This window comes from Mizuhopecten yessoensis, unplaced genomic scaffold (assembly GCF_002113885.1).
Source record: "Mizuhopecten yessoensis strain PY_sf001 unplaced genomic scaffold, ASM211388v2 scaffold5913, whole genome shotgun sequence".
Taxonomy (NCBI): Eukaryota; Metazoa; Mollusca; class Bivalvia; order Pectinida; family Pectinidae; genus Mizuhopecten; species Mizuhopecten yessoensis.
In genome coordinates, this window is record NW_018406286.1 from 183,673 (window position 1) to 211,579 (window position 27,907).

At 38.2% G+C, this 27,907-nt stretch overlaps 3 protein-coding genes across 3 annotated transcripts; all 3 read left to right on the forward strand.

Annotated features, from left to right (window-relative positions):
• The first annotated feature begins 9,204 nt into the window (after positions 1 to 9,204).
• On the forward strand, positions 9,205 to 11,171 carry LOC110451295. The gene is made up of 2 exons (XM_021499227.1): positions 9,205 to 9,900; positions 10,422 to 11,171. Exons 1-2 carry the CDS (start codon positions 9,270 to 9,272, stop codon positions 10,817 to 10,819), a joined length of 1,029 nt encoding a protein of 342 aa, XP_021354902.1. The 5' UTR covers positions 9,205 to 9,269; the 3' UTR covers positions 10,820 to 11,171.
• Positions 11,172 to 18,442: 7,271 nt separating this feature from the next.
• On the forward strand, positions 18,443 to 19,600 carry LOC110451270 (collagen alpha-1(X) chain-like; the record flags this gene model as incomplete). Its single annotated transcript, XM_021499188.1, has 2 exons — positions 18,443 to 18,719; positions 19,203 to 19,600. Coding segments are annotated over 2 exons (675 nt in total), but the record flags the coding sequence as incomplete, so codon positions are not given.
• A 2,816-nt stretch (positions 19,601 to 22,416) lies between these two features.
• On the forward strand, positions 22,417 to 24,360 carry LOC110451293. The gene is made up of 2 exons (XM_021499225.1): positions 22,417 to 23,119; positions 23,622 to 24,360. The coding sequence occupies exons 1-2, from the start codon at positions 22,489 to 22,491 to the stop codon at positions 24,011 to 24,013; spliced, it is 1,023 nt and encodes a 340-aa protein (XP_021354900.1). The 5' UTR covers positions 22,417 to 22,488; the 3' UTR covers positions 24,014 to 24,360.
• Positions 24,361 to 27,907: the final 3,547 nt, after the last annotated feature.

Here is a 27,907-nt window from a genome sequence, read left to right on the forward strand (position 1 = left end):
AACATATAAAACAATTGTGTAGAGGTACATCTTTAAATTGCATTTGTTTGTTTTTGTCCTCAATATTACTCAGTACAAGATAACGGAATAACCTTAATGCGTACTCTTATCAGTCAATGATTATGAAAGGCAACGTTTGTCAAGATTTTACAACTTTACTACATGTACGAATTTAACTTACCTGACAATTTAAACAGTAGGAACGCTACCGTACACTAATTATTGATTTTTTTGTTAAATACACGAAAGCATAACAACAGCGCCAGGAGACACAAAGGGTCAAAATATAACATACTATAGCGATCACACAATGGTAAAAAAACCACGTTATAACACTAAGGATCAAAATATAACATGATAAAGAGATAGCACAAAAGGTCAAAATATAACATACAATTGCGAGCACAGAACGGTCAAAATAAAGAGTTATAACACTAAAGATCAAAATATAACATCATAACATGAACACACAATGGGTCAAAATATTACATGTTTTAAATCAACATACAAGGTCGACAAAAAGCATGCATATAATAAACTAGAGTGAGCAAACAATGTCAATGGGCACGACGTCTGTATGGTTGAGTTTATGTAAATTGCTGTGGTGGTTCGACCCCAGTGTCCACCCAAGACCTCTAACGGACCACTATGATACAATGAGTCAAATTACACAATGTAGCACTATAGTAAATATTCTGGTGATAAAGGCCTGAGTAGGGCCTAATCGTTTAAAAGTAATTAACTTAATAATTTTTAAAAGTCGGAACTTTTATCTTTTGCTTATCTTTGAAAGCCATTAACGGAGTTATTTTTTTCCAAAAAGGTCAAAAATATTGAAGTCGAGTATAATTACATGCAACCTTACGAGTTCTTATCTTGTATGTTGACCAAATTGATAGAGGTTGGAACTTGTTATTTAATATTGACTAAGCCAATCACCTTTTGAACAACAGAGCCCGTAGATGCCTAGGAAGTCGCTGCCGGAAGTACAATAATAGAGATAAAAGGGAAAAAAGGAAACCACATGGATACCTGTATGTTATAAAAAAGTTTAAGCAGACCATATTTGTCCTTAATTAGCATCCAAAATAAGTTGTTTCAGTATATGTTTTCGGTGTACCGAAACTATGGGCGTCAGCACATAGCACAAATACCCAAAAACATGAACTAAATTCTAAAATGAAAAAAACAAACTTCCGGTTCTTATGAATAGAAAAGAATCAACGAACAGTTTGAAAAAAATACGAAAAACAGGACAACATTTTAACAGTCCTAAAATGACGATATCGAAATAGACCTCCTGGTACCAGATTATATTGGGGAATTTTATCAACACAAATCTAAAGTGAAAGACATGTATGATTGGGCTGTATGGAACGCCCCACAGTTTGACTTGCGTTTACACCATTGTGTAGTCCTCATAACTAGCGTTCTTCACACAGCAAACTCTTTTGATATGACTATTTCGTATTAGAATTGCCGATATAGATCTAGAACTGTCGTCCATTTAACAGTTTGTTTCATCTAGTTGCTGTTCGTTTCCTCGATTTCTCCGGACACGTCACGCCGAGTGCAACACATGGTATAAGAAACGCTTACACCTTCGAGGTCCTTGGTTTCACCTCCATTTTAGTATTAATTTTGTTCAAGTTGACCTCAAGATACTTTTGTATCGCCACAGATCAGTTCTTTGTTTTACCAACGTTGAACTCTGATGTTGAACATGTGTGCGACATCTCAGGTCAATGGTGAGAATCACGTGTATGCTTCAAATTTTGGTAAATAAAGGTTGGTGCGATTCATATCTGGAACAGAAGACTTATGTATTTATTCAGAAACGCATTGACAACGAACCGATGTCAGAACAAAAATAACATTAGTACATGTGTGATATATCAAGAACCTCTTTAGGAATATAACCCTGGACGTATTGGTAAATGACAAAATTGTGATTTCAATACAATGTATACTAGCGGAATAAAGAATCTGTGCATGCCTAAAATGTGTAATGAAAATAAATGTGTATGACGTAGAACAACAAGGTTTTCAGGGACAATTTATTTGTTATTTATTAACAGTTGCATTCCATTTTCCACGTTATGGAATCAATAAGTTACTCTCAGAAGTGACGTAAACACAGCGGGGGTCAATACTGAGTTCACAAAGTTAATACCTCGTATGTCCACCGTTTGCCTGAATGCAAGCCTGGCAACGTCGGCGCATGGAGCCTATCAGACTGTTCAAGAATGCTTGTGGGATTGCATTCCAGATCTGTACCAACGCTGCAGCCAAATCAGCCAACGTCACCGGTTGATTAGGTAATGCACGTAATCTGCGCTTCATTCATCCCAGACGTGTTCAATGGGCGACAGATCGGGAAATACAGCAGGCCAGGGCAACACGTCAACGTTCTGCTGGGCCAGAAAGTCCATAGCGACACGAGCTGTGTGTGGCCCGGCGTTGTCCTGCTGTAGCGTAATGTGACGTTGCTGCCCTTGCACGAATGGAACGACGTGGGTCCGGAGGATCTCGTCACGGTAACGTAGCGCGTTCAAATTCCCGTTAACAACCACCAGAGGCGTTCTCCCGTTGGCTGTGATGCAGCCCCAAATCATAACCCTGCCTCCGCCGAAAGAACGTCGTTGTACCACACAAGCGTCACGGAAACGTTCTCCAACGCGACGATACACTCTGGAACGACCGGCACTACTATCCAGGTGGACTCGCGACTCGTCCGTAAACAAAATGCCTGCCCGATCCCGTCGAGTAAATCGCAAATGCCTTCTGCACCAGTCCAGACGTGCTACACGATGACGTGGCAAAAAAACTGGGCGGATTGCAGGACGTCGCGGACGGATAGCTCGTTCACGCAATCGGTTCCGTACAGTTCTCGGGCTTATTGGTAGCAACCCAGGGATTGTCCGTGCAGTCAAACTTGCCGTTTGGAAGCGATTTATCAAATGGACAAGCCGAATATGGTTGTCCCGTTGACGTGACGTCACACGTGGACGTCCCGCACGCGGTCGATCGCCGACGTGGCCAATCTGTTGATGTCGTCTCCGCAAATCCCGGATTGTGTTTTGATGGACATGAAAACGTGTAAAGACAACGGCTTGGCCTATACCAGCATGAAGCATACCAATAATCCGGAGGCGGTCATTTTCATTGAGCCTCGGCATAGTATTAATCACAAATTAAAACGATATAATGCTGTTTTTACTGTTCACTGGTCTCAATAGAGTGACATAACAGTTGAAAAATAAACGTTCATTGTCGAATTGGATGTCTGGACGAGAAAAACGTGCAAACTGATCAACGCCTATAGAGAGCAAACTGCACGGGAAAAACTGTCAATGACACGGATAGCGTGTATGTGTCATACTCGGTGATGTGTGTGAATTTTCATGTATACACAGTTGGTAATACATGTTCTATAACAATTCTCCGCATGCACAGTTTCTTTTTTCCGCTAGTATATATAATTATAATAATAATAATAATAATTCGAAGTTCTTATACATGTATACCGCTTTTTCACAACCTAGGTCGTAGGTCGTCTCAAAGCGGTCCACATAGCATTTACCGTGGTTATAGGGCCTTCGCTACAAGCCAATATCTTTCTCAACTCCCTGGGGAGCATACTAACAGTGCTGCCATTTCGGCGCTAACAGCTAGCATTAAGCAATTCTAGCACTGCCCAACCACGTACTCATTTACAGCTGAGTAGACTAGAACAAGCGGAGTAAAGTATCTTGCTCAAAGATACAACACAGTGCCGTGTCGTGACTCGAACCCACAACCCTTCGGTCACGAGCCTGGCGTCCTACCACTAGACTATCGTGCCTCCTATATATATGAGGTTATATCTTACTTTACATCAGCAGAAAAAAACCCACTTTTAAACTGTTCAAAAAGGATTTAACGTTAAAGTAGGGTTTGAGAATACATCGATATATCAAGGGTTGCGCGTTAGAAAAAGAAGATTGTAAAATACAGTTTTGCCGTGTGGAAATATTCGCGTTTTTTGCGTTGAGAAAAATAGCGCTAAAGTACAATATATCCACACGCGAATATTCATTTATAGATGATGCCTGGAGCATATAGATTTTCGAACCACTGCCAACGCAAAAAAAATACTTTTACAGTAAGTGAGCGAAATAAAACTAGTTATTATATCAAGGTTGACTTCGATTGTATATTCATATAACTTTTTTTCCAGTAATAATGATATTGCAGATACTGTTTAAGGAGAATCACAGACACGACCCACTCTTCTATTGTTACGGGTTCGTGTTGACAGGTACATGCTGGTAGTTTACACTGTTACGCTTACTATTTTATTTATTTAGCACTGTGCTTATATTAAAGTTGTCGCTGTTTTTACATACTCGTTCAACTCTGGTCGTATATAGGGTGACATGTACCTCAATATTGACGTTGAATAAATACACAGTTCCGAACCAGCGTTCGTTTCAATTCAATACAAGTGCCGTACTCATAACGATGTTGATGCTAAATATAAAGCTACATATATTGTGTTTATAGTGAACTGGTGTACTGGTCACTCAGTACAGAACAGTATAGTATGTAAGAGGGGTCGCGAAGTGGACATTGGTCAAGATCCCACTAATTATTTATTGCATTGTTTTAATATGCACAATACTTGTTATATTGATGTTTTATTGCTTAAAATTATGAAAACTGACAAGATGCACATATATTAGTAATATTAATGCAATCATGCAAATTTACAAGATGCATTCATACTTGTAAAAATAACGTGTATTGAATCATTTATGAAATATAAAATAAGCATACATACATGTACTTGTAATAATAAAGTTCTGTTGCATATAAATATGAAAATTTTCAAAATGCATACATCCTTTTAATCATTTCGTTTTATTGCATATAATTATTCAAATACAAGATGCGTACATATTTATTTAATGGGTTTTTTGGCAATTATAAAACATGTACATTTGGATATATACTTGTAATTGTAACGCTTTATTGCATACAAGCATGAGATTTTACAAGATGCATACACATTTGTAATTTTAAACAGATACTTTGCATACTTTTACGCAAATTTACAAAATGCGAACATATTGTGAATTATTTAAAAAAAAAATGGCAAGAACTTATGACAACTTACAAGATACATACATACTTGTTATAATAACGTTTTATTGCATACACACGAAGAACAAATAAAAAGATGTATACGTAATTGAAACAATAGCGTTTTATTGCATACAATTAAGAAAATTAAAAAGATGCATACATGCTTGTAGTAATAACGTTTACTGCATACAATTATGAAAATATGCGAGAAAACATATAAGAACAACTACATTACAAACAAATTAGAAATAAGAAGGTATAGCCCCATTATATTTCGTGTCCGACGTGAAGTTACAGGTCACACTGCCAAAGGAAATAAGAAGGTATAGCCCCATGTTATCTCTTGTCAGACGTGAAGTTTCAGGTCACACTGTCAAAGGAAATAAGAAGGTATAGCCACATGTTATCTCTTGTCAGACGTGAAGTTTCAGGTCACACTGCCAAAGGAAGTATTTAGAATTCCTTTTGTTTGTCAGTATGTTATTAAGTAAACCCTGGCGGTTAATAGTTGATCAAGTTGTAATGACACGGTTCATAAATATACACACTTTACTCCTTATTATTAATTTGAAATTACCAGTATTTATTTAGGGGTTATCTACGCACCCACCCCGTTTTCTGTTTTAACACTAGTTTAGATCATTCTGGTAGTTTACGCTATGTCGTACGTACTACCTTACTTTAAAAATTCACGTATTATGTTAATTGAAATACAAATTATAGCTGTTTTGACATACGCGTTGAACTCCGGTCATAGATAGGGTGACATGTATCTAAATATTGACGTTAAATAAATACAATTACGATAGCTGATTCCGAACGTTTTAACGAACAAACGTTAATAATAAAGCTACATATATTGTGTTTATAGTGAAGTGTGTGCTGGTCACTCAGTACAGAACAGTGCTGTCAGAGGGGTCGTACAATGGACATTGGTCAAGGTCCTACTTCTTATGTATGTCACTGTTGTAATATGCATATATGCTTGTAGTATTGATGTTTTCATGCATACGATTTAGCAAATTAAAAAGATGCATACATATTTGTAACATTAACGTGTTTCCATGCAATTATCAAAATGTACAAGATACATACATACTTGTAAAAATAACGTTTATTACGCGAATTGACAAGTTGCATACATACGTGTCATAACGTCTTATTGCATCCAAGCATGAACATTTACGAGTTAGAAAAATACATACTTGTTCTAATCACGTTTTACTGCATAAAATTTTGACCATACACCCCTTTCATTTACTGCATACAATTATAAAGACATACACGCTGCAGAACGTTTAATGATAACGTTTTATTGCATATAATCATGAAAATTGGAAAGAAGCATAATAAGTTGTAATGAAACGTTTATTGCATACCATTATGAAAATATGCGAGAAAACATATATGAAAAAAACACCTTTAAACAAAATCGGAAATACGAAGGTACAACCACAAACAACACTTTGTTACACGTGAAGTATAATCACAGTAGAGCGTATTACTAAATTACAGGTCAAACTGACAACGGAAATATTAGGGATTACCTTAGTTTGTCACTGTGTTATAAATTTATGTCGTAATTTTCCATGCTTGTATGCAAAAACATGTTATTACACGTATGTATGCAACTTGTCAATTGGCGTAATAAACGTTATTTCTACAGGTATGCATGTACATATATCTTATAAATTTTGATAATTGCATGAAAACACAGTTCATAATATATACACTCTTTACTCGTTATTATTAACTTTAAATCACCAGTACTTATTTAGGGGTTCTCTACGCACCCCCTCCACCAATCCCCACCCTCTAATCCTTTTTTGTTCCAACACTAGTTAGTCCACTTGGTAGTTTACGCTATGTTATACGTACTACTTTACTTAAAAACGTCATGTAATATGTTGATTTAAATTAAAATTGTAGCTGTTTTGACATACGCGTTGAACTCCAGTCGTATAGGGAGCGACATGTACCTTACTATTGACGTTAAATAAATACAAAAACGATTCCCGGCTCCAGACCTGAATGTCTTTAAATTCATTACAAGTGCCGGCATCATAACGATGTGAACACGTGTTGATTATAAAACTACAGATATATTGTGTTTAAAGTGAATTATATGCTAGTCACTCAGTACAGTGATGTAACAGGGGTCGTGGAGTTGATATTTGTCAAGATCCGACTACTTATGTACTTCATTGTAAAATATGAAAGTAAGAGAGAAAACATGTACGAAAAAACATATTTAAAGACAAATTGAAAACAATAAGGTATAACCACATGATACGTGAAGTATAATCACAGTAGGGCGTATGACTTAAACACAGGTCACACTGCCGAAGGAAATATTACTAATTCCCTTTGTTTCTCAATATGTTATAAATTTAACCAAGGCAGTAAATAGTAGACCTACATTGTAGTCGTAGTGGCACTGTTCATAATATACAGGCGTTACTCGTTATCATAAAATTAAACTGTAATACTCTAATTCCTTTAAATTTATAGCATTGATCGGTTTTACGCACCTCCCCTTCAGTTACAACACGTGTTAAGAAAGATGTGGATTTCCACCTTGTCGGCCCCCTAGCAACAACAACGTGTCCTAAAATGACGAAACATATGTATGATGCAGTGTTATTCATTTTTGGCAAACTGTATCTATTACCAAATTATTAACCCTTTCACCACTTTAGACCATAATGGACTAATCCATATCAATGCACAGTAGAGTCTACTAAAGTTACATAGGGGTGAAAGGGTTAAAGTACAATCACCGGTGTGTGTCGTATGTTTGCCTTTCTATGTACTTGTTTGGTAGAATAACCAATAATGGTCATTTGTTTACACAAGTAATGGAGATTATCGGGTCAAACCTTTATATACCAATCGGTGGGAATAGCATACATAGATAACGTACTGAGTCAACCGGTACCCTCTCATTTACAAATCGTGTAATTTAGTGAACTTGTCAATCAACTGTTCATACAAATAAAACAGCATCCTCTACATCACATTGTTGATTTAGACACCGAATCGTTAACCGTTGTCAGCGTTTATTCCATATTTACACCTATGTCACTTTCAATCCTTTTTTTTACACTCGAAATCTTCTGGTGATGTCACGTTAATCCCAAAACCATTATCTCATTCGGTTTGAACTCTGAATCCCGTACCATAGTCACATTAACTTCCAAAAACCTTTAATCGTTGTCTGTATAAACATCACATATTTATCCTTTTCAGTTCAATCCTATTTGTTTTGGTGTACCGTCTTAACAGGACGTATCAGTTTATCACCACAAATGGTTACAGTGAAATCATACGAACAGAGGCCTCCGCGAGGAGTCGAACCTGGGACCTCTGGCGGCTTACTAGTGTTACGTTCTATCGGATGAGCTAAATATAAAATCTCCCTAACCGAGTCGGTAGGAAGCGGCTAGTATTTTACCAGGATAACACATACTTGGTACACACAATCTCGTCTCGTCTATTTCAGTTGAACTGGACGGGTTTTACCTTGTAACTTTTTCCCTGAGAACTCAACAGAATGGCCTCGGGTTATCTGTGCTGTTCCCGTTAAAACTAGAGGTCAGGAGTGTGACAATTCCTAAAGGAGCAAAGCCATCTGCTCTTGTCCATGAAATCATCCCACTTTTAAACGGAAAACCTTCACCGTTGTCGGTTCAAAGGCCGAATCCTTTACTAGTGTCGATTTTAATCCTTAAACCTTCCTCGACTGTTGTCTGTTTTAATATAAAACCTTATATCGGTGTTAACTCCCCCCCCCCCCCCCCTCATAACGGTTATAACGCCAAATTATACAGCGATGACACTTTTCGGAATTATTGTCCAGTGTACTGTCTAATCAGGACTTAAGATTATCATCACAAATAGTTACAACGAGGACACATGCTCGTCTCGTATTTGCCCTGGTGAACTTGAATTCTGTCCTATTTCCATTTCCTGTAAGGTCAGAAAAATGACTAAGGGCTATCTTTGCTCTGCCCATCAACGCTGTAGGTCAGGTTTGTTTTTGTCGTGAAGTGTAAATTTGACCATATGTTCCTGTCTATAAAATCAACTGTCGTTGTGCTTCTAGACTTACTTCGTATCTCATCTCGCACTAGCCGTGGAAAATGTTGAAACATATTCTATGTGCACTTGTTTTAACCAATATTATATTTTCAAAATGTAAAGGTACTAGTGTGGAAACTGACATATTTTCTATCAGATATAACGGTGCTCCTGAAAATGCCAACCTTGAAATACTCCATCGTCTGAAAACATTGGAGAACCTCCGCGAAAATGATGCTAAAGAATCTATCGTAATGAAGGAAACAATGGAAAGTTATCATGATATTTTAGGAAAAGCTCTAAATGACATAACAACATTAAAGCAAGAATTCGGAAAACTCCAACAGGACAGTAACCGTCTCCATTCAAAACTCCAACAGGACAATAACCGTCTTCATTCAAGACTAGAAACGGTGATGCTACAAAACGACGCGCTATCTACACAGTGTAAAAAGCGATGTAGCGTTGCAGAAAAACTCGGCCACTCCCGTGAACCTACCAATACTTTTAGTCTGGATAGGGCTCCCGATACTAGGAATATTACTTCCACGCATGATTCCGAACCCGCGGAACCTCGAACACTTACACAGGACACCGTCGATGCCAAATTGACCAATCCACCGAATTCAAAACGAAAAGTAATAATTCGCCGATCGCCGGTGCCATTTCCGAGAACTCAGGAAGTGGCAGAAGGTAGGTATCAATGCTACATGCAGTCCTGTCTATATAAAAACATCTTTCGTTTGTATACATGCATCACTGTGCTATAGCACTTAATTCCATCAAGCTTATTTTGCGATTTCGTCAGGAATTCAATGTTCGCGCAGTGTAGAACTCGCGGAAAAGTAATCACTGGTGATATTCCTACCATAACAAACTATTTTATGTGCTGCAATTAATTATATTATAGGCTAACATATTAAAGTATACTTACTGTGGTGTTTTAAAAAGGTGAAACATATTAATGTGTTCGTAGCAATATTTTAACATCCTGTAAACACCTGTGTTCTTCCATTTATTTATTTATGTATTAGTACTTGTTTTATAACACGAAATGATGGACCTTTTTCTCAGCCAGAATAAAAAACAATGATCACGTGAACATAAATTGGGAATGCGCTCACTAAAGTCTTAAGCTTGTCTTGATAGGATACAACTAAATTAAATATCAACAAATGTTGAGCTATTATTTCAACTTATTGTTTTGAATTTAGGTGGACAAGGATCTGGATTCTTCGCTAGAAGTAGCATCACAGCCTACTCTGTTGCCATTGGCCATACCATCATATTTGACAGCGTTATCACAAATACTCACAACGACTTTAGTGGGTACACGGGGGCTTTCACGTGCAGTACCCCAGGGCTTTATGTGTTTATTTGGACAATACAGATCAACATACATTACTTACAATCACAACTGCTGAAAAACGGAGCACCGGTTGCAGATGGATATGCAGGAGATGACAGATACTACAAGACCACTGGGACAAGCACGGCAGTCCTATCGCTTGCCCAAGGTGACGTTATCGTGGTTCATGTCTCTGGTCGAGCCACTGCGGATCCCGTTCACGTATTACCGCATGTCACGTCCTTCAGTGGATTTTTGGTCTAATGAATAGGTTGTAAATCAATATAGGTCAAAACCTGTGGAACCACTATTTTAGAAACAACTTTCTAATAAAAAATCAAATGGCACCACAATGATGAGCCGTTTGAATAAAAAAAACTGGAACTTGTTTATCAAAAAGTTGTGGGCATCCATCTTCATTCACTGTGTATTGCTAATCACTGATATTGCTTGGTAAGTTGTCAACCATGCATCTTATCAGAATCTGTTCGGATCAATTTGATTAAAGTCACCGACCTCAGCGGTACTGCATGCTAACGTAAAGACATGAACCTTTACACCAGCATATGTTAATTTTCTATCTATAAATACAAAAATAAAGTAAACAGTTAATTCAGATGAGCGATGTTGTTGTGTTTATATTTAACATATACATATATATGACAATACGCCCCGAGGACAGCATGACAATCAAACCGATTACACAACATGACCACCTATCTGGACAGACAGCATGACAATACATCCGGTCCTCAGCATGACAATCCATCTGGACAGACAGCATGACAATCCATCTGGTCACACAGCATGACAATCCATCTGGTCACACAGCATGGCAATCCACCTGATCACACAGCATGACAATCCACCAGGTCACACATCATGACAATTCACCCGGTCACAAAGCATGACAATCCACCCGGTCACACAGCATGACAATCCACCCGATTACACAGCATGACAATCGACCCAGTCACAAAGCATGACAATCCATCTGGTCACACAACATTACAATCCACCAAGTCACAAAGCATGACAATCCATTCGGCCACACAGCATGACAATTCACCTTGTTACACAACATGACAATCCATCCGGTCACACAAATTGACAATCCACCCAGTCACAAAGCGTGACAATCCACCCAGTCGCACAGCATGGCTATCCACCCAGTCACACAGCATAACAATCCACCCGATTACACAGCATGACAATCGACCCAGTCACAAAGCATGACAATCCATCTGGTCACACAACATTACAATCCACCAAGTCACAAAGCATGACAATCCATTCGGCCACACAGCATGACAATTCACCTTGTTACACAACATGACAACTCATCCGGTCACACAACATGACAATCCACCCAGTCACAAAGCGTGTCAATCAACCCAGTCACACAACCTGACAATCCATCCAGTCACAAAGCTTGACAATCAAACCGGCCACACAGCGTGACAATCCACCCAGTAATGAAGCATAAAAATCCACCCAATCACACAGCATGACAATCACCCCAATCACACAGCATGACAATCCATCTGGTCACACAGCATGAAAATTCACCTGGTCACACAGCCTGACAATCACCCCAGTCGCACAGCATGACAATCCATTCGTTCAATCAGCATGACAATCCACCCGGTCACACAGCATGACAATCTACCCAGTCAGACTATACTTAGCTAAACGAGCTGCATATGGTACCAACCTTAACATCACTTACTCTATCTTAAAGCTGAACGTCAGAAAGTGGGTACGGGGAGGGGGCAGAGCGTACAAGCTGACACAACAGTGCTTTGTTTTTTCTTCGGTCTTGGGTTTAATCCCACTACCTTCCTTTCCTGGGGTAACGCTCAAGTGAGGTATTGCTTTTTAATACGTTTTGAAACCAAAGCTTTTAGAAACAAAAAGAAAACAAATTATACCAAACTTTGCAATTCAGTACATGCAGCGGATGTATTTGGATCGCATAACCTAGATGTTAAGAAATAAAGTCCCAGGTTTGCATGAGGTTTCGTCATTATTTACCTTAAACCATGCGGTAGGTACATACGAGTTGTTATTTTCTCAACCCCGACCTGCAGGAGAGACACTCGTCTCGTTATTCTGGTTCTATGAGTCTTATTAACGTATCATAATCAACCACTTGTATTTGTTCCTCAAAATCAATTCCACGTTATTACAGTACAATTAACACAATGTTGCATTTAAAGATTGTCACAATTGTTTAAAAAATCAGTGTAAATAGGTATAACATCTTAATCAATACGGCATCGTCTATTCAGCTTATACATACTTGCCTACTTAAGGGAAGATTGGGGGAGACGATGTCATGTATTTGTTGTTCATAGATCATAATCAATAAAGGGAAAAAAATGTTTCAACAGTTACCATGATTTCTATAATTGTAAAATACATAGACCCCGATTTTCCAACAATGAGTATGATATTCCATACATTTAAAAAATTAATTTTGGTACGCTAAACAAATTACAACTAGAAGTACAGAGACAGACGGACAGAGAGACATACAAGTATGATGTCCACCTGTGTCATTAGTACACGTGTACTTATAAATAAACTGATTATTTCATACGTAGATGGTTGGTTATCATGTTGACCTAACCTACGTTGTTTAATTTTCGAGTTGTATAAAAACACCAGGTTTACGTATTTTTTACTGGTTTGAAAATTGACTAATGAGATTAAGATATGATAAGCAGCCATCATGAATTTGGAAACCTCTTTATACATGTACATGTAAAACATGAATAAGTAGATATTTTTTCTCATAACATTTAGAAATATTGTATATGAAAAACCACATGTTTCCCTTAGAAATACATACTTTCTGTCTCTAATGCGGGAAATTATTGCTAAGAATCATGACACCAAAATAGGGAAGATGACGTCGCAAAGCATTTTTGCGTGACGTCATAATTAAAATATAGACAAGTGAAATTAGCTGTGTGTGTTACCGTCTTATCAACAAAGGGCGGCTTCAAAAAGCTGATATTTCATGTTAATCCACCAAGTCGTAAGTGAGGAAACCTATAATACTTGTCGGAGAAAAACAAGTCCGCATGTGTTATATATAAAGAATGAAGCATGCTGGGTGTATAAATTATGTAAAATTTCAGTATACTAGTGATTTCATTGGCATTAAAGTGTACCCTGAACGTTTTGCTATATCAAGCTATGAAAATACTTCATATTATACAATAAAAGATTAAGAAAGTGCTAACGTCGTAGTTGACTCCGTTTCCGACATATTGCGACTTATCTGAACAACACACCTTTGGCTCAGATTTCAGAACCACTGCCTAGGCAAAAGATGCTATTTTTACAGTATGAGAGAGAAATAAAACCAGTTAGTATATCAAGGTTGACTACAATTGTATATATATATATCACTTCCGTTCTTGTAATAATGATATTGCAGATACTGTGTAAGGAGAATCACAGACTCGACCCAATCTTCTATTGTTACGGGTTCGTGTTGACAGGAACATGATGGTAGTTTACACTATGTTACACTTAATACTTTATTTAGTATTGTGATTATATTAAAGTTGTCGCTGTTTTCACATACTCGTTCAACTCTGGTCGTATAGAGGGTGACATGTACCTTAAAATTGACGGTGAATGAATACACAGTTCCGAACCAGCGTTCGTTTCAATTCATTACAAGTGCCGTACTCATACCGATGTTGATGTTAATTATAAAGCTACATATATTGTGTTTATAGTGAGTCGTGTGCTGGTCACTCAGTACAGAACAGTATAGTATGTAAGAGGGGTCGCAAAGTGGACATTGGTCAAGATCCTACTACTTATGTATTTGATTGTTTTAATATGCACAATACTTGTTATATTGATGTTTTATTGCATAAAATAATGAAAACTGACAAGATGCACATATATAAGTTTATCAATGCAATCATGCAAATTTACAAGATGCATTTATACTTGAAATAGTAACGTTTTATTGCATACACGCATTTGTAATTTTAAACAGATTTTTTGCATACTATTACGCAAATTTACAAAATGCGTACATATTTGGAATTTATCAAAAAACTTACAAGATACCTACATACTTGTAAAAATAACGTTTTATTGCATACACACTAAGGAAAATTAAAAAGAGGTATACGTATTTGAAACAATAGCGTTTTATTGCATACAATTATGAAAAATGAAAAGATGCATACGTGCTTGTAGTAATAACGTTTATTGCATACAATTATGAAAATATGCGAGAAAACATATAAGAACAATTCCATTACAAACAAATTGGAAATAAGAAGGTATAGCCCCATGTTATTTCTTGTCAGACGTGAAGTTACAGGTCACACTGTCAAAGGAAATAAGAATGTATAGCCCCATGTTATCTCTTGTCAGACGTGAAGTTACAGGTCACCCTGTCAAAGGAAATAAGAAGGTATAGCCCCATGATATCTCTTGTCAGACGTGAAGTTTCAGGTCACACAAGAACAATTCCATTACAAACAAATTGGAAATAAGAAGGTATAGCCCCATGTTATTTCTTGTCAGACGTGAAGTTACAGGTCACACTGTCAAGGAAATAAGGAGGTATAGCCCCATGCTATTTCTTGTCAGACGTGAAGTTACAGGTCACACTGACAAAGGAAATAAGAAGGTATAGCCCCATGTTATCTCTTGTCGGACGTGAAGTTACAGGTCACACTGTCAAAGGAAATAAGGAGGTATATCCCCATGCTATCTCTTGTCAGACGTGAAGTTACAGGTCACACTGTCAAAGGAAATAAGAAGGTATAGCCCCATATTATCTCTTGTCAGACGTGAAGTTACAGGTCACACTGTCAAAGAAAATAAGTGGGTATAGTCCCATGTTATCTCTTGTCAGCAGTGAAGTTACAGGTCACACTGTCAAAGAAAATAAGAGGGTATAGTCCCATGTTATCTCTTGTCAACCGTGAAGTTACAGGTCACACTGTCAAAGAAACTAAGTGGGTATAGTCCCATGTTATCTCTTGTCAGCAGTGAAGTTACAGGTCACACTGTCAAAGAAACTAAGTGGGTATAGTCCCATGTTATCTCTTGTCAACCGTGAAGTTACAGGTCACACTGCCAAAGGAAATAAGAAGGTATAGCCCCATGATATCTCTTGTCAGACGTGAAGTTAGAGGTCACACTGTCAAAGGAAATAAAAAGGTATAGCCCCATTATATCTCTTGTCAGACGTGAAGTTTCAGGGCACACTGTCAAAGGAAATAGGGAGGTATAGCCACATGTTATCTCTGTCAAAGGAAATAAGAAGGTAGAGCCCCATGTTATCTCTTGTCAGCCGTGATGTTACAGGTCACACTGTCAAAGGAAAAAAGAAGGTATAGTGAGATGTTATCTCTTGTCAGACGTGAAATTACAGGTCACACTGTCAAAGGAAAAAAGAAGGTATAGTGAGATGTTATCTCTTGTCAGACGTGAATTTACAGGTCACACTGTCAAAGGAAATAGGAAGGTATAGCCACATGCTATCTCTGGTCAGACGTAAAGTTACAGGTCACACTGTCAAAGGAAATAGGAAGGTATAGCCACATGCTATCTCTTGTCAGACGTAAAGTTACAGGTCACACTGTCAAAGAAACTAAGTGGGTATAGTCCCATGTTATCTCTTGTCAGCCGTGATGTTACAGGTCACACTGTCAAAGGAAATAAAAAGGTATAGCCACATCGGATCTCTTGTCAGCCGTGAAGTTACAGGTAACACTGCCAAAGGAAATAAAAAGGAATAGCCACATCGTATCTCTTGTCAGCCGTGAAGTTGCAGGTCACACTGCCAAAGGAAATAAAAAGGAATAGCCACATCGTATCTCTTGTCAGCCGTGAAGTTGCAGGTCACACTGCCAAAGGAAATAAAAAGGTATAGCCCCATTATATCTCGTGTCAGCCGTGAAGTTACAGGTCATACTGTCAAAGGAAATAAGAAGGTAGAGCCCCATGTTATCTCTTGTCAGACGTGAATTTACAGGTCACACTGTCAAAGGAAATAAAAAGGTATAGCCCCATTATATCTCTTGTCGGCCGTGAAGTTACAGGTCACACTGTCAAAGAAAATAAGTGGGTATAGTCCCATGTTATCTCTTGTCAACCGTGAAGTTACAGGTCACACTGTCAAAGAAAATAAGTGGGTATAGTCCCATGTTATCTCTTGTCAGCCGTGATGTTACAGGTCACACTGTCAAAGGAAATAGGAAGGTATAGCCACATGCTATCTCTGGTCAGACGTAAAGTTACAGGTCACACTGTCAAAGAAACTAAGTGGGTATAGTCCCATGTTATCTCTTGTCAGCCGTGATGTTACAGGTCACACTGTCAAAGGAAAAAAGAAGGTATAGTGAGATGTTATCTCTTGTCAGACGTGAAGTTTCAGGTCACACTGTCAAAGGAAATAAGGAGGTATAGCCCCATGTTATCTCTTGTCAGACGTGAATTTACAGGTCACACTGTCAAAGGAAAAAAGAAGGTATAGTGAGATGTTATCTCTTGTCAGACGTGAATTTACAGGTCACACTGTCAAAGGAAATAGGGAGGTATAGCCACATGTTATCTCTGTCAAAGGAAATAAGAAGGTATAGCCACATGTTATCTCTTGTCAAGAAGGTATAGCCCCATATTATCTCTTGTCAGCCGTGAAGTTGCAGGTCACACTGCCAAAGGAAATAAGAAGGTATAGCCCAATTATATCTCTTGTCAGCCGTGAAGTTACAGGTCACACTGCCAAAGGAAATAAAAAGGTATAGCCACATCGTATCTCTTGTCAGCCGTGAAGTTACAGGTCACACTGCCAAAGGAGTAAAAAGGTATAGCCACATGTTATGTCTTGTCAGACGTGAAGTTACAGGTCACACTGTCAAAGGAAATAGGAAGGTATAGCCCCATTGTATCTCTTGTCAGACGTGAAGTTTCAGGTCACGGTGTCAAAGGAAATAGGAAGGTATAGCCACATGTTATCTCTTGTCAGACGTGAAGTTACAGGTCACACTGTCAAAGGAAATAGGAAGGTATAGCCCCATTGTATCTCTCCCCGTTAAAACTAAAGGTCAGGAAAGTGCCAAGGAACAAAGCCATCTGCTCCTGTCCATGAAATCATCCCACTTTAAAACCGAAAACCTTCACCGTTGCCGGTTCAAAGGCCGAATCCTTTACCAGTGTCAATTTTATTCCTTAAACCTTGACTGTTGTCGGTTTTAATATAAAACCTCATATCGGTGTTAACTATACCCCCCCCCCCCGCAAACAAAAACCCAAAAAACAACCAACAATCTCGTCTCGTATTTTCCCTGGTGAACTTGAATTCTGTCCTTTTTCCATTTCCTGTTAGGTCAGAAAAGTGACTAAGGGTTATCTTTGCTGTGGCCATTAACGCTGTAGGTCAAGTTTGTTTTTGTTGTGAAGTGTAAGTTCGACCATATGTTCCTGTCTATAAAATCAACTATCGTTGTGGTTATTTGTTTTGCGGTGTGAACGTGTCTTGATTTACTACGTATCTCCTCTCACGTTAGCCGTGGAAAATGTTGAAAAATATTCTATGTGCACTTGTTTTGACTAATATTATATTTTCAAAATGTAAAGGTACTAATGAGGAAACTGACAAATTGTTTATCGGATATAACGGTGCTCCTGAGGATGCCAACCTAGAAATGCTCCACCGTCTGAAAACATTGCAGAACAACCGCGAAAATGATGCTGTAGAATCGAATTTAATGAAGAAAACAATGGAAAGATTTCATAATGTTTTGGAAAAAGCTCTTGATGAAATCACAACATTAAAGCAAGATTTCAGAAAACTTCAATATGAAAACAACCGTCTCCATTCAAAACTAGAAACGGTGATGCTACAAAACGTCGCGCTATCTACACAGTGTAAAAAGCGATGCAGCGTTGCAGAAAAAACCCAGCCACTTGCATGAACCTACCAATACTTTTAGTAAAGAAAAGACATCAGATAATAGGAACCTAACTAACACGTCTGCTTCCGAACCCGCGGAACCTCAAACAGTTACCCAGGACACCGTCGATGCCGTATTGAACATTCCACTGCATTCAAAACGAAAAGTAATAATTCGCCGATCGCCGGTGCCATTTCCAAGAACTCAGCGAGTGGCAGAAGGTAGGTATAAAATCATCTTTCGTTTTTATGCATGCATCACTGTATTATAGCACTGAATTGCATCAAGCTTATTTTGAGATTTCGCCAGGAACTTAATATTCGCGCAGAGTAGAATACATAATAAAATCAACCGTGATATTTTGAACAAAGAAACGTTTCAACTATTTTATATACCTCTAGTAATTCTGTTATAGTTTAATATATTGACAAATTACTGTGGTATTTTATAAAGGTGAAACTATAAAACGGTCCGTATAAACATTTTAACACCCTGTAAATAACTTTAAATTTCACTATGATACTGTTTGGGGTTTTTCCATTTATTTATTTATTATTTTCTCGGCCTTAATAAATATTAATGGTCACGTGAACATAAATTGAGAACGCGCTCTCTAAAGTAATAACTTGTCTTGACATTATACAACTCAATTTAATATTAACAAGTGTTGAGCTACTATTTTAATGCATCTTTTTTGAATACAGACGGACAAGGATCTGGATTCTTCGCCAGAAGTGGGAGCACAATCCTCTCTGTTGCCGTTGGCCATACCATCGTATTTGATAGCGTTATCACAAATACTCACAACGACTATAGTGGATACACAGGGGCGTTCACGTGCAGTACTCCAGGGCTGTACGCGTTAACTTGGACAATACAAATCAACAGACATTTCTTAAAATCACAACTGCTGAAAAACGGAGCACCGGTTGCAGATGGTTTTGCAGGAGATGACGAGCGCTACTGGACCACTGGGACAAGCACGGCAATCCTATCTCTGGCCCAAGGTGACGTTCTCGTGGTTCATGTCACTGGTCTAGCCAGTGCAGATCCCACTTACGTATTACCGCATGTCACGTCCTTCAGTGGATTTTTGGTCTAATGAATAGGTTGTAAATCAAAATAGGTCAAAACCCGTGGAACCACTATTTTAGAAATAACTTTCTAATAAAAAATCAAATGGCACCACAATGATGTGCCGTTTGAATAAAAAATAAATGAAACTTGTTTATCAAAACGTTGTGGACATCCATCTATGTTCACTGTATGTTGATAATCACTGATATTGTTTGTTAGGTTGTCAACCATGTATCTTATCAGAATCTGTTCGGATCGATTTAATTAAAGTCACCGACGTCAGCGGTACTGCATGCTAACGTAAAGACACGAACTTTACATCATAATTTGTTAATGATTTTATCTATAAACACAATAATACAGAAAAATGTAAAATAAAAAGAGCGACGTTGTTGTGTTTATATTTAACATATACATGTATATGACAATACGCCCCGAGGACAGAATGGCATTCAATCTGGTCACACAGCATGATGATTCACCCGGTCACACAACATGACAATCCACCCGGTCACACAACATGACAATCCATCCGATTATACAACATGACAATCCATCCGATAATACAACAGGACAATCCAACCGAGTTCAGTGACTTTGTTACACGTGAAGTATAATCACAGTAGAGCGTATTACTAAAATACAGGTACACTGTCAACGGAAAAATATGGGATTCCCTTAGTTTGTCATTATGTTATAAATTTATGTCGTAAATGTGCATTATGGTATGCAATAACACGTTATTACACGTACATGTATGTATGCAACTTGCCAATTCGCGTAATAAACTTTTTTTTTACAAGTATGCATGTACATATATCTTATAAATTTTGATAATTGCATGGAAGCACGGTTCATAATATATACACGCTTTACTCGTTATTATTAACTTGAAATCACCAGTACTTATTTAGGGGTTTTCTACGCACCCCCTCCACCAATCCCCACCCTCTAATCCTTTTCTGTTTCAACACTAGTTAGTCCACTTGGTAATTTACGCTATGTTATACGTACTACTTAACTTAAAAACGTCATGTTATATGTCGATTTAAATTAAAATTGTAGCTGTTTTGACATCCGCGTTGAACTCTAGTCGTATAGGGAGCGACATGTACCTTACTATGGACGTTAAATAAATACAAAAACGATTCCCGGCTCCGGACATGAATGACTTAAAATTCATTACAAGTGCCGTCATCATAACGATGTGAACAAGTGTTGATTATAAAACTACAGTTATATTGTGTTTAAAGTGAATTATATGCTAGTCACTCAGTACAGTGATGTAACAGGGGTCGTGAAGTGGATATTTGTCAAGATCCGACTACTTATGTATTTCATTGTAAAATATGAAAGTAAGAGAGAAAACATGTACGAAAAAACATATTTAAAGACAAATTGAAAACAATAAGGTATAACCACATGATACGTGAAGTATATATAATCACAGTAGGGCGTATGACTTAAACACAGGTCACACTGCCGAAGGAAATATTACTAATTCCCTTTGTTTCTCAATGTGTTATAAATTTAACCAAGGCAGTAAATAGTAGACCTACATTGTAGTCGTAGTGGCACTGTTCATAATATACAGGTGTTACTCGTTATCATAAAACTAAACTGTAATACTCTAATTCCTTTAAATTCATAGCATTGATCGGTTTGACGCACCTCCCCTTCAGTTACAACACGTGTTAAGAAAGATGTGGATGTCCACCTTGTCGGCCCCCTAGCAACAACAACGAATCCTAAAATGACAAAACATATGTATGATGCAGTTCTATTCATTTTTTTGCAAACTGTATCTATTACCAAGTTATTAACCCTTTCACCACTTTAGACCATAATGGACTAATCTATATCAATGCACAGTAGAGTCTACTAAAGTTACATAGGGGTGAAAGGGTTAAATTACAATCACCGGTGTGTGTCGTATGTTCGTCTTTCTATGTACAAGTTAGGTAGAATAACCAACAATGGTCATTTGTTTACACAAGTAATGGAGATTAGCAGGTCAAACCTTTATATACCAATCGGTGGGAATAGCATACATAGACAACGTACTGAGTCAACCGGTACCCTCCCATTTACAAATCGTGTAAGTTAGTCAACTTGTCAATCAACTGTTCATACAAATAAAACAGCATCCTCTACATCACATTGTTGATTTAGACACCGAATCGTTAACTTAACCGTTGTCAGCGTTTATTCCATATTTACACCGATGTCGCTTTCAATCCTTTTTTTTGTACACTCGAAATCTTCTGATGATATCACGTTAATCCCCAAACCATTATCCTCATTCGGTTTGAGCTCTGAATCCCATTATATGGTCACATTAACTTTCAAAAACATTAACCTTTGTTAGTTTAGATTCAAAATCATATAATACCGATGTCACGTTAACCTCTCAAATCATTAACCGTTGTCTGTAAAAACATCATATATTTATCTTTTTCAGTTCATTCCTATTTGTTTTGTTGTACCGTCCTAACAGGACGTGTCAGTTTATCACCACAAATGGTTACAGTGAAATCATATGTCACAGAGGCCTCCGCCAGGAGTCGAACCCGGGACCTATTGTTTACTAGTCTTACGTTCTACCGAATGAGCTAAAGAGAAAATCTCCCTAACCGAGTCGGTAGGAAGCGGCTAGTATTTTACTAGTGTCACACATACTTGGTACACACAATCTCGTCTCGTCTATTTCAGTTGAACTGGTCGGGTTTTACCTTGTAGCCATTTCATGAGAACTTAACAGAATGGCCTCGGGTTATCTGTGCTGTCCCTGTTAAAATTGCAGGTCAGGAATGTTTATCTTCAGTGTCTATACCTAAAGAAAAAGGGCCACCTGCTCTATCATACCACTTTAAACCCGAGAACCTTACCCATATTCGGTTACAACCGTCGAAAATGTTGAATAATATTTTATGCGCACTTGTTTTAACCAATATTGTATTTTCAAAATGTAAAGGTACTAGTGAGGAAACTGACAAAATTTCTATCGGATATAACGGTGCTCCTGATGATGCCAACCTTGAAATACTCCACCGTCTGAAAATATTGGAGAACCTCCGCGAAAAGGATGCTGAAGAAACCATTGTGATGAAGAAAACAATGCAAAGTGACCATCATGTTTTGGAAAAAGCTCTTGATGACATAACAACATTAAAGCAAGAATTAGGAAAACTCCAACAGGAAAACAACCGTCTCCATTCAAAACTCCAACAGGAAAACAACCGTCTCCATTCAAAACTCGAAACGGTGATGCTACAAAACGTCGCGCTATCTACACAGTGTAAAAAGCGATGTAGCGTTGCAGAAAAACTCGGCCACTCCCGTGAACCTACCAATACTTTTAGTCTGGATAGGGCTCCCGATAATAGGAATATTACTACCACGTATGATTCCGAACCCGCGGAACCTCGGACAGTTACACAGGACACCGTCGATGCCAAATTGACCAATCCACCGAATTCAAACCGAAAAGTAATAATTCGCCGATCGCCGGTGCCATTTCCGAGAACTAAACGAGTGGCAGAAGGTAGGTATCAATGCTACATGCAGTCTGTCTACATAAAAAACATCTTTCGTTTATGTAAATGCATCACTGTGTTGTAGCACTTAATTCCCTCAAGCTTACTTTGCGATTTCGTCAGGAATTCAATGTTCGCACAGTGTAGAATTCGCGGAAAAGTAATCACTGGTGATATTCCGAAACAAACAAACGTTTTAACAATTTTATGTGCTGCAAGTAATTATGTTATATGCTAACATACTAAAGTATATTTACTGTGGTGTTTCAAAAAGATGAAACATATTAATGTGTTCGTATCAATATTTAAACACCCTGTAAACACCTGTAATTTTCAATTTGATATTGTTCGGGTTTATTTATCATTTCTCGTGGAATTATTGACCTTTTTCTCGGCCAGAAAAAATCACAATGATCATGTGAACATAAATTGAGAATGCGTTCACTAAAGTCATAGCCTTGTCTTGACATTATACAACTAAATTAAATTAAAGCATTGTTTGGAATTCAGATGGACAAGGATCTGGATTCTTCGCCAGAAGTAGTAACACAGCCCACTCTGTTGCCATTGGCCATACCATCATATTTGACAGCGTTATAACAAATACACACAACGACTACAGTGGATTCACGGGGGCGTTCACGTGCAGTACCCAGGGGCTTTACGTGTTTACCTGGACAATACAGATCAACGTACATTACTTAAAATCACAACTGCTGAAAAACGGGGCCGTTGTTGCAGATGGTTTTGCAGGAGATGACGGTACCCATTGGACCACTGGGACAAGCACGGCAGTCCTATCGCTGGCCCAAGGTGACGTTGTCGTGGTTTATGTCTTGGATCGACCAGGTGCCATTGATGTGTTACCGTATGTCACGTCCTTCAGCGGATTTTCTGTCTAATGAAAAGAGTTGCTATCAATACAGGTCAAAACCTGAGGAACCACTATATTATATACATGTATGTTTATATCAGAAATAAATTTCTACACAAATATCAAATGCCACTACAATGACGTATCACTTCAATAAATGAAACTTGTTTATCAAAACGTTGTGGACATCCATCTATATTCACTGATATTGCTTGTTAGGTTGTCAACCATGTATCTTATCAGAATCTGTTCTGATCGATTTGATTAAAGTCACCGACGTCAGCGGTACTGCATGCTAACGCAAAGACATGAACAGTTGCATCATCACTTGTTAATGTTTTTTATCTATAAATGCAAAAAATAAAGTAAACAATTAATTCAGATGAGCGATGTTGTTGTGTCTATATCTTACATATATATGACAAGACACCCCGAGGACAACATGACAGTCCATCAGGTCACACAGTATGGCAATCCATCCGGTCATTCAGTATGACAGTCCATCCGGTCACACAGTATGACAATCCATCAGGTCACACAGTATGACAGTCCATCCGGTCACACAGTATGACAGTCCATCCGGTCACACAGTATGACAATCCATAAGGTCACACAGTATGACAATCCATCCGGTCACACAGTATGACAATCCATCCGGTCACACAGTATGACAATCCATCAGGTCACACATTAGGAAAATCCATCCGGTCTCACAGTATGACAATCCATCCGGTCTCACAGTTTGACAATCCACCTGGTCAAAGTATGACAATCGACACGGTCATACAGCGTGACAATCCACCCGGTCACACAGCATGACAATCCACCCGGTCACAGAGCATGACAATCCACCCGATTACACAGCACGAGAATAACACCAGTTACACAACATGACAATCAATCTGGTAACAGAGCATGTCAATAAGCTGGTCACACAACATGATAATTCACCCGGTCACACAACATGACAATCCACCTGGTCACACAGCATGACAATCCACTCGGTCACACAACATGACAATCCACCCGGTCACACAGCATGACAATCCACCCGGTCACAAAACATGACAATCCACCCGATTACATAGCACGAGAAGAACACCAGTTACACAACATGACAATCAATCTTGTAACAGAGCATGCCAATACATCTGGTCACACAACAAGATAGTGTACCCGGTCACACAACATGATAATCGACTTGGTCACATAATATGACAATCCACCCAGTCACAAAGCATGACAATCCACCCGGTCACACAACATGGCATTCCACCCGGTCACACAACATGAGAATCCACCCAGTCACAAAGTGTGACAATCCACCCAGTCGCACAGCATGGCAATCCACCCAGTCACACAACATGACAATCCACCCGCTCACACAACATGACAATCCACCCGGACACACAACATGACAATCCACCCAGTCACACAACATGGCAATCCACCCGGTCACACAACATGACAATCCACCCGGTCACACAGCATTACAATCCATCTAGTCACACAGCATTACAATCCATCCAATCACACAGCATGACAATCCATCTGGTCACACATCATGACAATCCACCCGGTCACACAGCATAACAATCTACCCAGTCAGACTATACTTAGCTAAACGAGCTGCATATGGTACCAACCTTAACATCACTCACTCTATCTTAAAGCTGAACGTCAGAAAGTGGGTACGGGGATGGGGCAGAACGTACAAGCTTAAACAACAGTGGTTTGTTTTTTCTTCGGTCTTGGGTTTAATCCCACTACCATCCTTTCATGGGGTAACACTCAAGTGAGGTATTGCTTTTTAATACGTTTTGAAACCAAAGTATTTAGAAACAGAGAGAAAACAAATCATGCAGCAGATTTATTTGGATCACTTTATATAAGCTAGTAGATGTTAAGAAATCAAGTCCCAGGTCTGCATGAGGTTTCGTCATTATTTACCTTATACCATGCGGTATGTACATGCTGTACGAGTTGTTCTTTTCTCAACCCCGACCTGCAGGAGAGACACTCGTCTCGTTATTCTGGTTCTATGAGTCTTATTAACGTATCATAATCAACCACTTGTATTTGTTCCTCAAAATCAATTCCACGTTATTACAGTACAATTAACACAATGTTGCATTTAAAGATTGTCACAATTGTTAAAATAAATCAGTGTAAACAGATATAATATCTTAATCAATACGGCATCGTCTATTCAGCTTATACATGCTTGCATACTTAAGGGAAGATTGGGGGCGACGATGTCATGTATTTGTTGTTCATAGATCATAATCAATAAAGTGCGACAAATGTTTCAACAATTAACATAATTTCTATAATTGTAAAATACATAGACCCCGATTTTTCAACAATGATTATAATATTCCATACATTTAAAAATTTAATTTTGGTACGCTAAAAAATTACAGAGAGACATGCAAGTATGATGTCCGCCTGTGGCATTAGTACACGTGTACTTACAAATAAACTGATTATTTCATACGTAGATATACAGAAGATACCAAACGACTAATGGATGGTTATCATGTTGACCTAACCCACGTTGTTTAATTTTCGAGTTGTATAAAAACACCAGGTTTACGTATTTTTTACCAGTTTGAAAATCGACTAATGAGATTTAGATATGATAAGCAGCTATAATGAATTTGGAAACTAAAACATGAATAAATGGATATTTTTTCTCATAACGTTTGTAAATATTGTATATGGAAAACCACATGTTTCCCTTAGACATACATACTTTCTGTCTCTAATGCGGGAGATCATTGCTATGACAACATAGTGAAGATGACGTCGCAAAGCATTTTTGCGTGATGTCATAATTAAAAGATAGGCAATTGAAATTAGCTGTTCGTGTTACCGTCTCATCCACAAAGGGCGGCTGCAAAAAGCTGTTATAACCGTGTTCAAAATCCATTTGTGGTTTCATGTTTACCACCAAGTCGCGAGTGAGGAAACCTATAGTACTTGTGGGAGAAGTAAAAGTCCGCATGTGTTATATATAGCGCATGAAGCACGCTGGGTATGTAGATCATGTAAAATAAAAGTCCACCAATCATTTCTTTTGTTTAGCGTCTATTAACAGCAAATGTTATTTAATTTTAAGGACACGTTTCCATGGGTGTTACAAGTGTATGTATGCATGTATATGTTTAAGTACTACTATAGACATTATGTTGGGGCATTTTCCTCGTTGTGATATCGATATTGCGAGTCTGATGCCGACTTTGGAGTGCTTCCTCATTGAAATACGTGTTCTTTGACGAAGGCACCCAACACAGCATCCCGCTTGGTCACATTTAACTGTCAACGGATATGCTGGTCATGACGACGCAATATATAAAACAATCTCTCGTCGTCAGAAAGCTACGATATCACAGCTATAGGAATAACACAAAGGCTAAAATGGAGATAGTTCTATGGGAGGTGCTAGGAAATAAAAGGAATTATATGAGGTGGAGAAAATATGAAAACCATAAATATTGTAATGGATGCAGGAGATTTATGTTGGTCGTAATAGGTATGTTTTGAAACCATGTATCCCTTAGCATTCTGCCGTTAAGTAAAGAAAAACATACTTTGGCTTAAAGCGAATGTTATCGTCAAACAATGTATTTCATGTATGATTTCGAATGCAAAGAAAAGCATGCCTTCACTGAAAAGTAATTATTACGTATACTTATGTGTGTGTGTGTGTGTGTGTGTGTCTGTCTGTCTGTGTGTGTCTGTCTGTATATTAAAGTATTATTGCTAATGGTGTAAAATATATATCATTAAACTTAGTAATAATTGGTAGATTGACTCAGCATTTTTGTAATCGCAATCAAGATAACATTGCCGCGGAGTTACCTCCCGTCTCTGTCAGTATGTTGTTTGTGTATCGTATACAGACATGCATATGTTACTT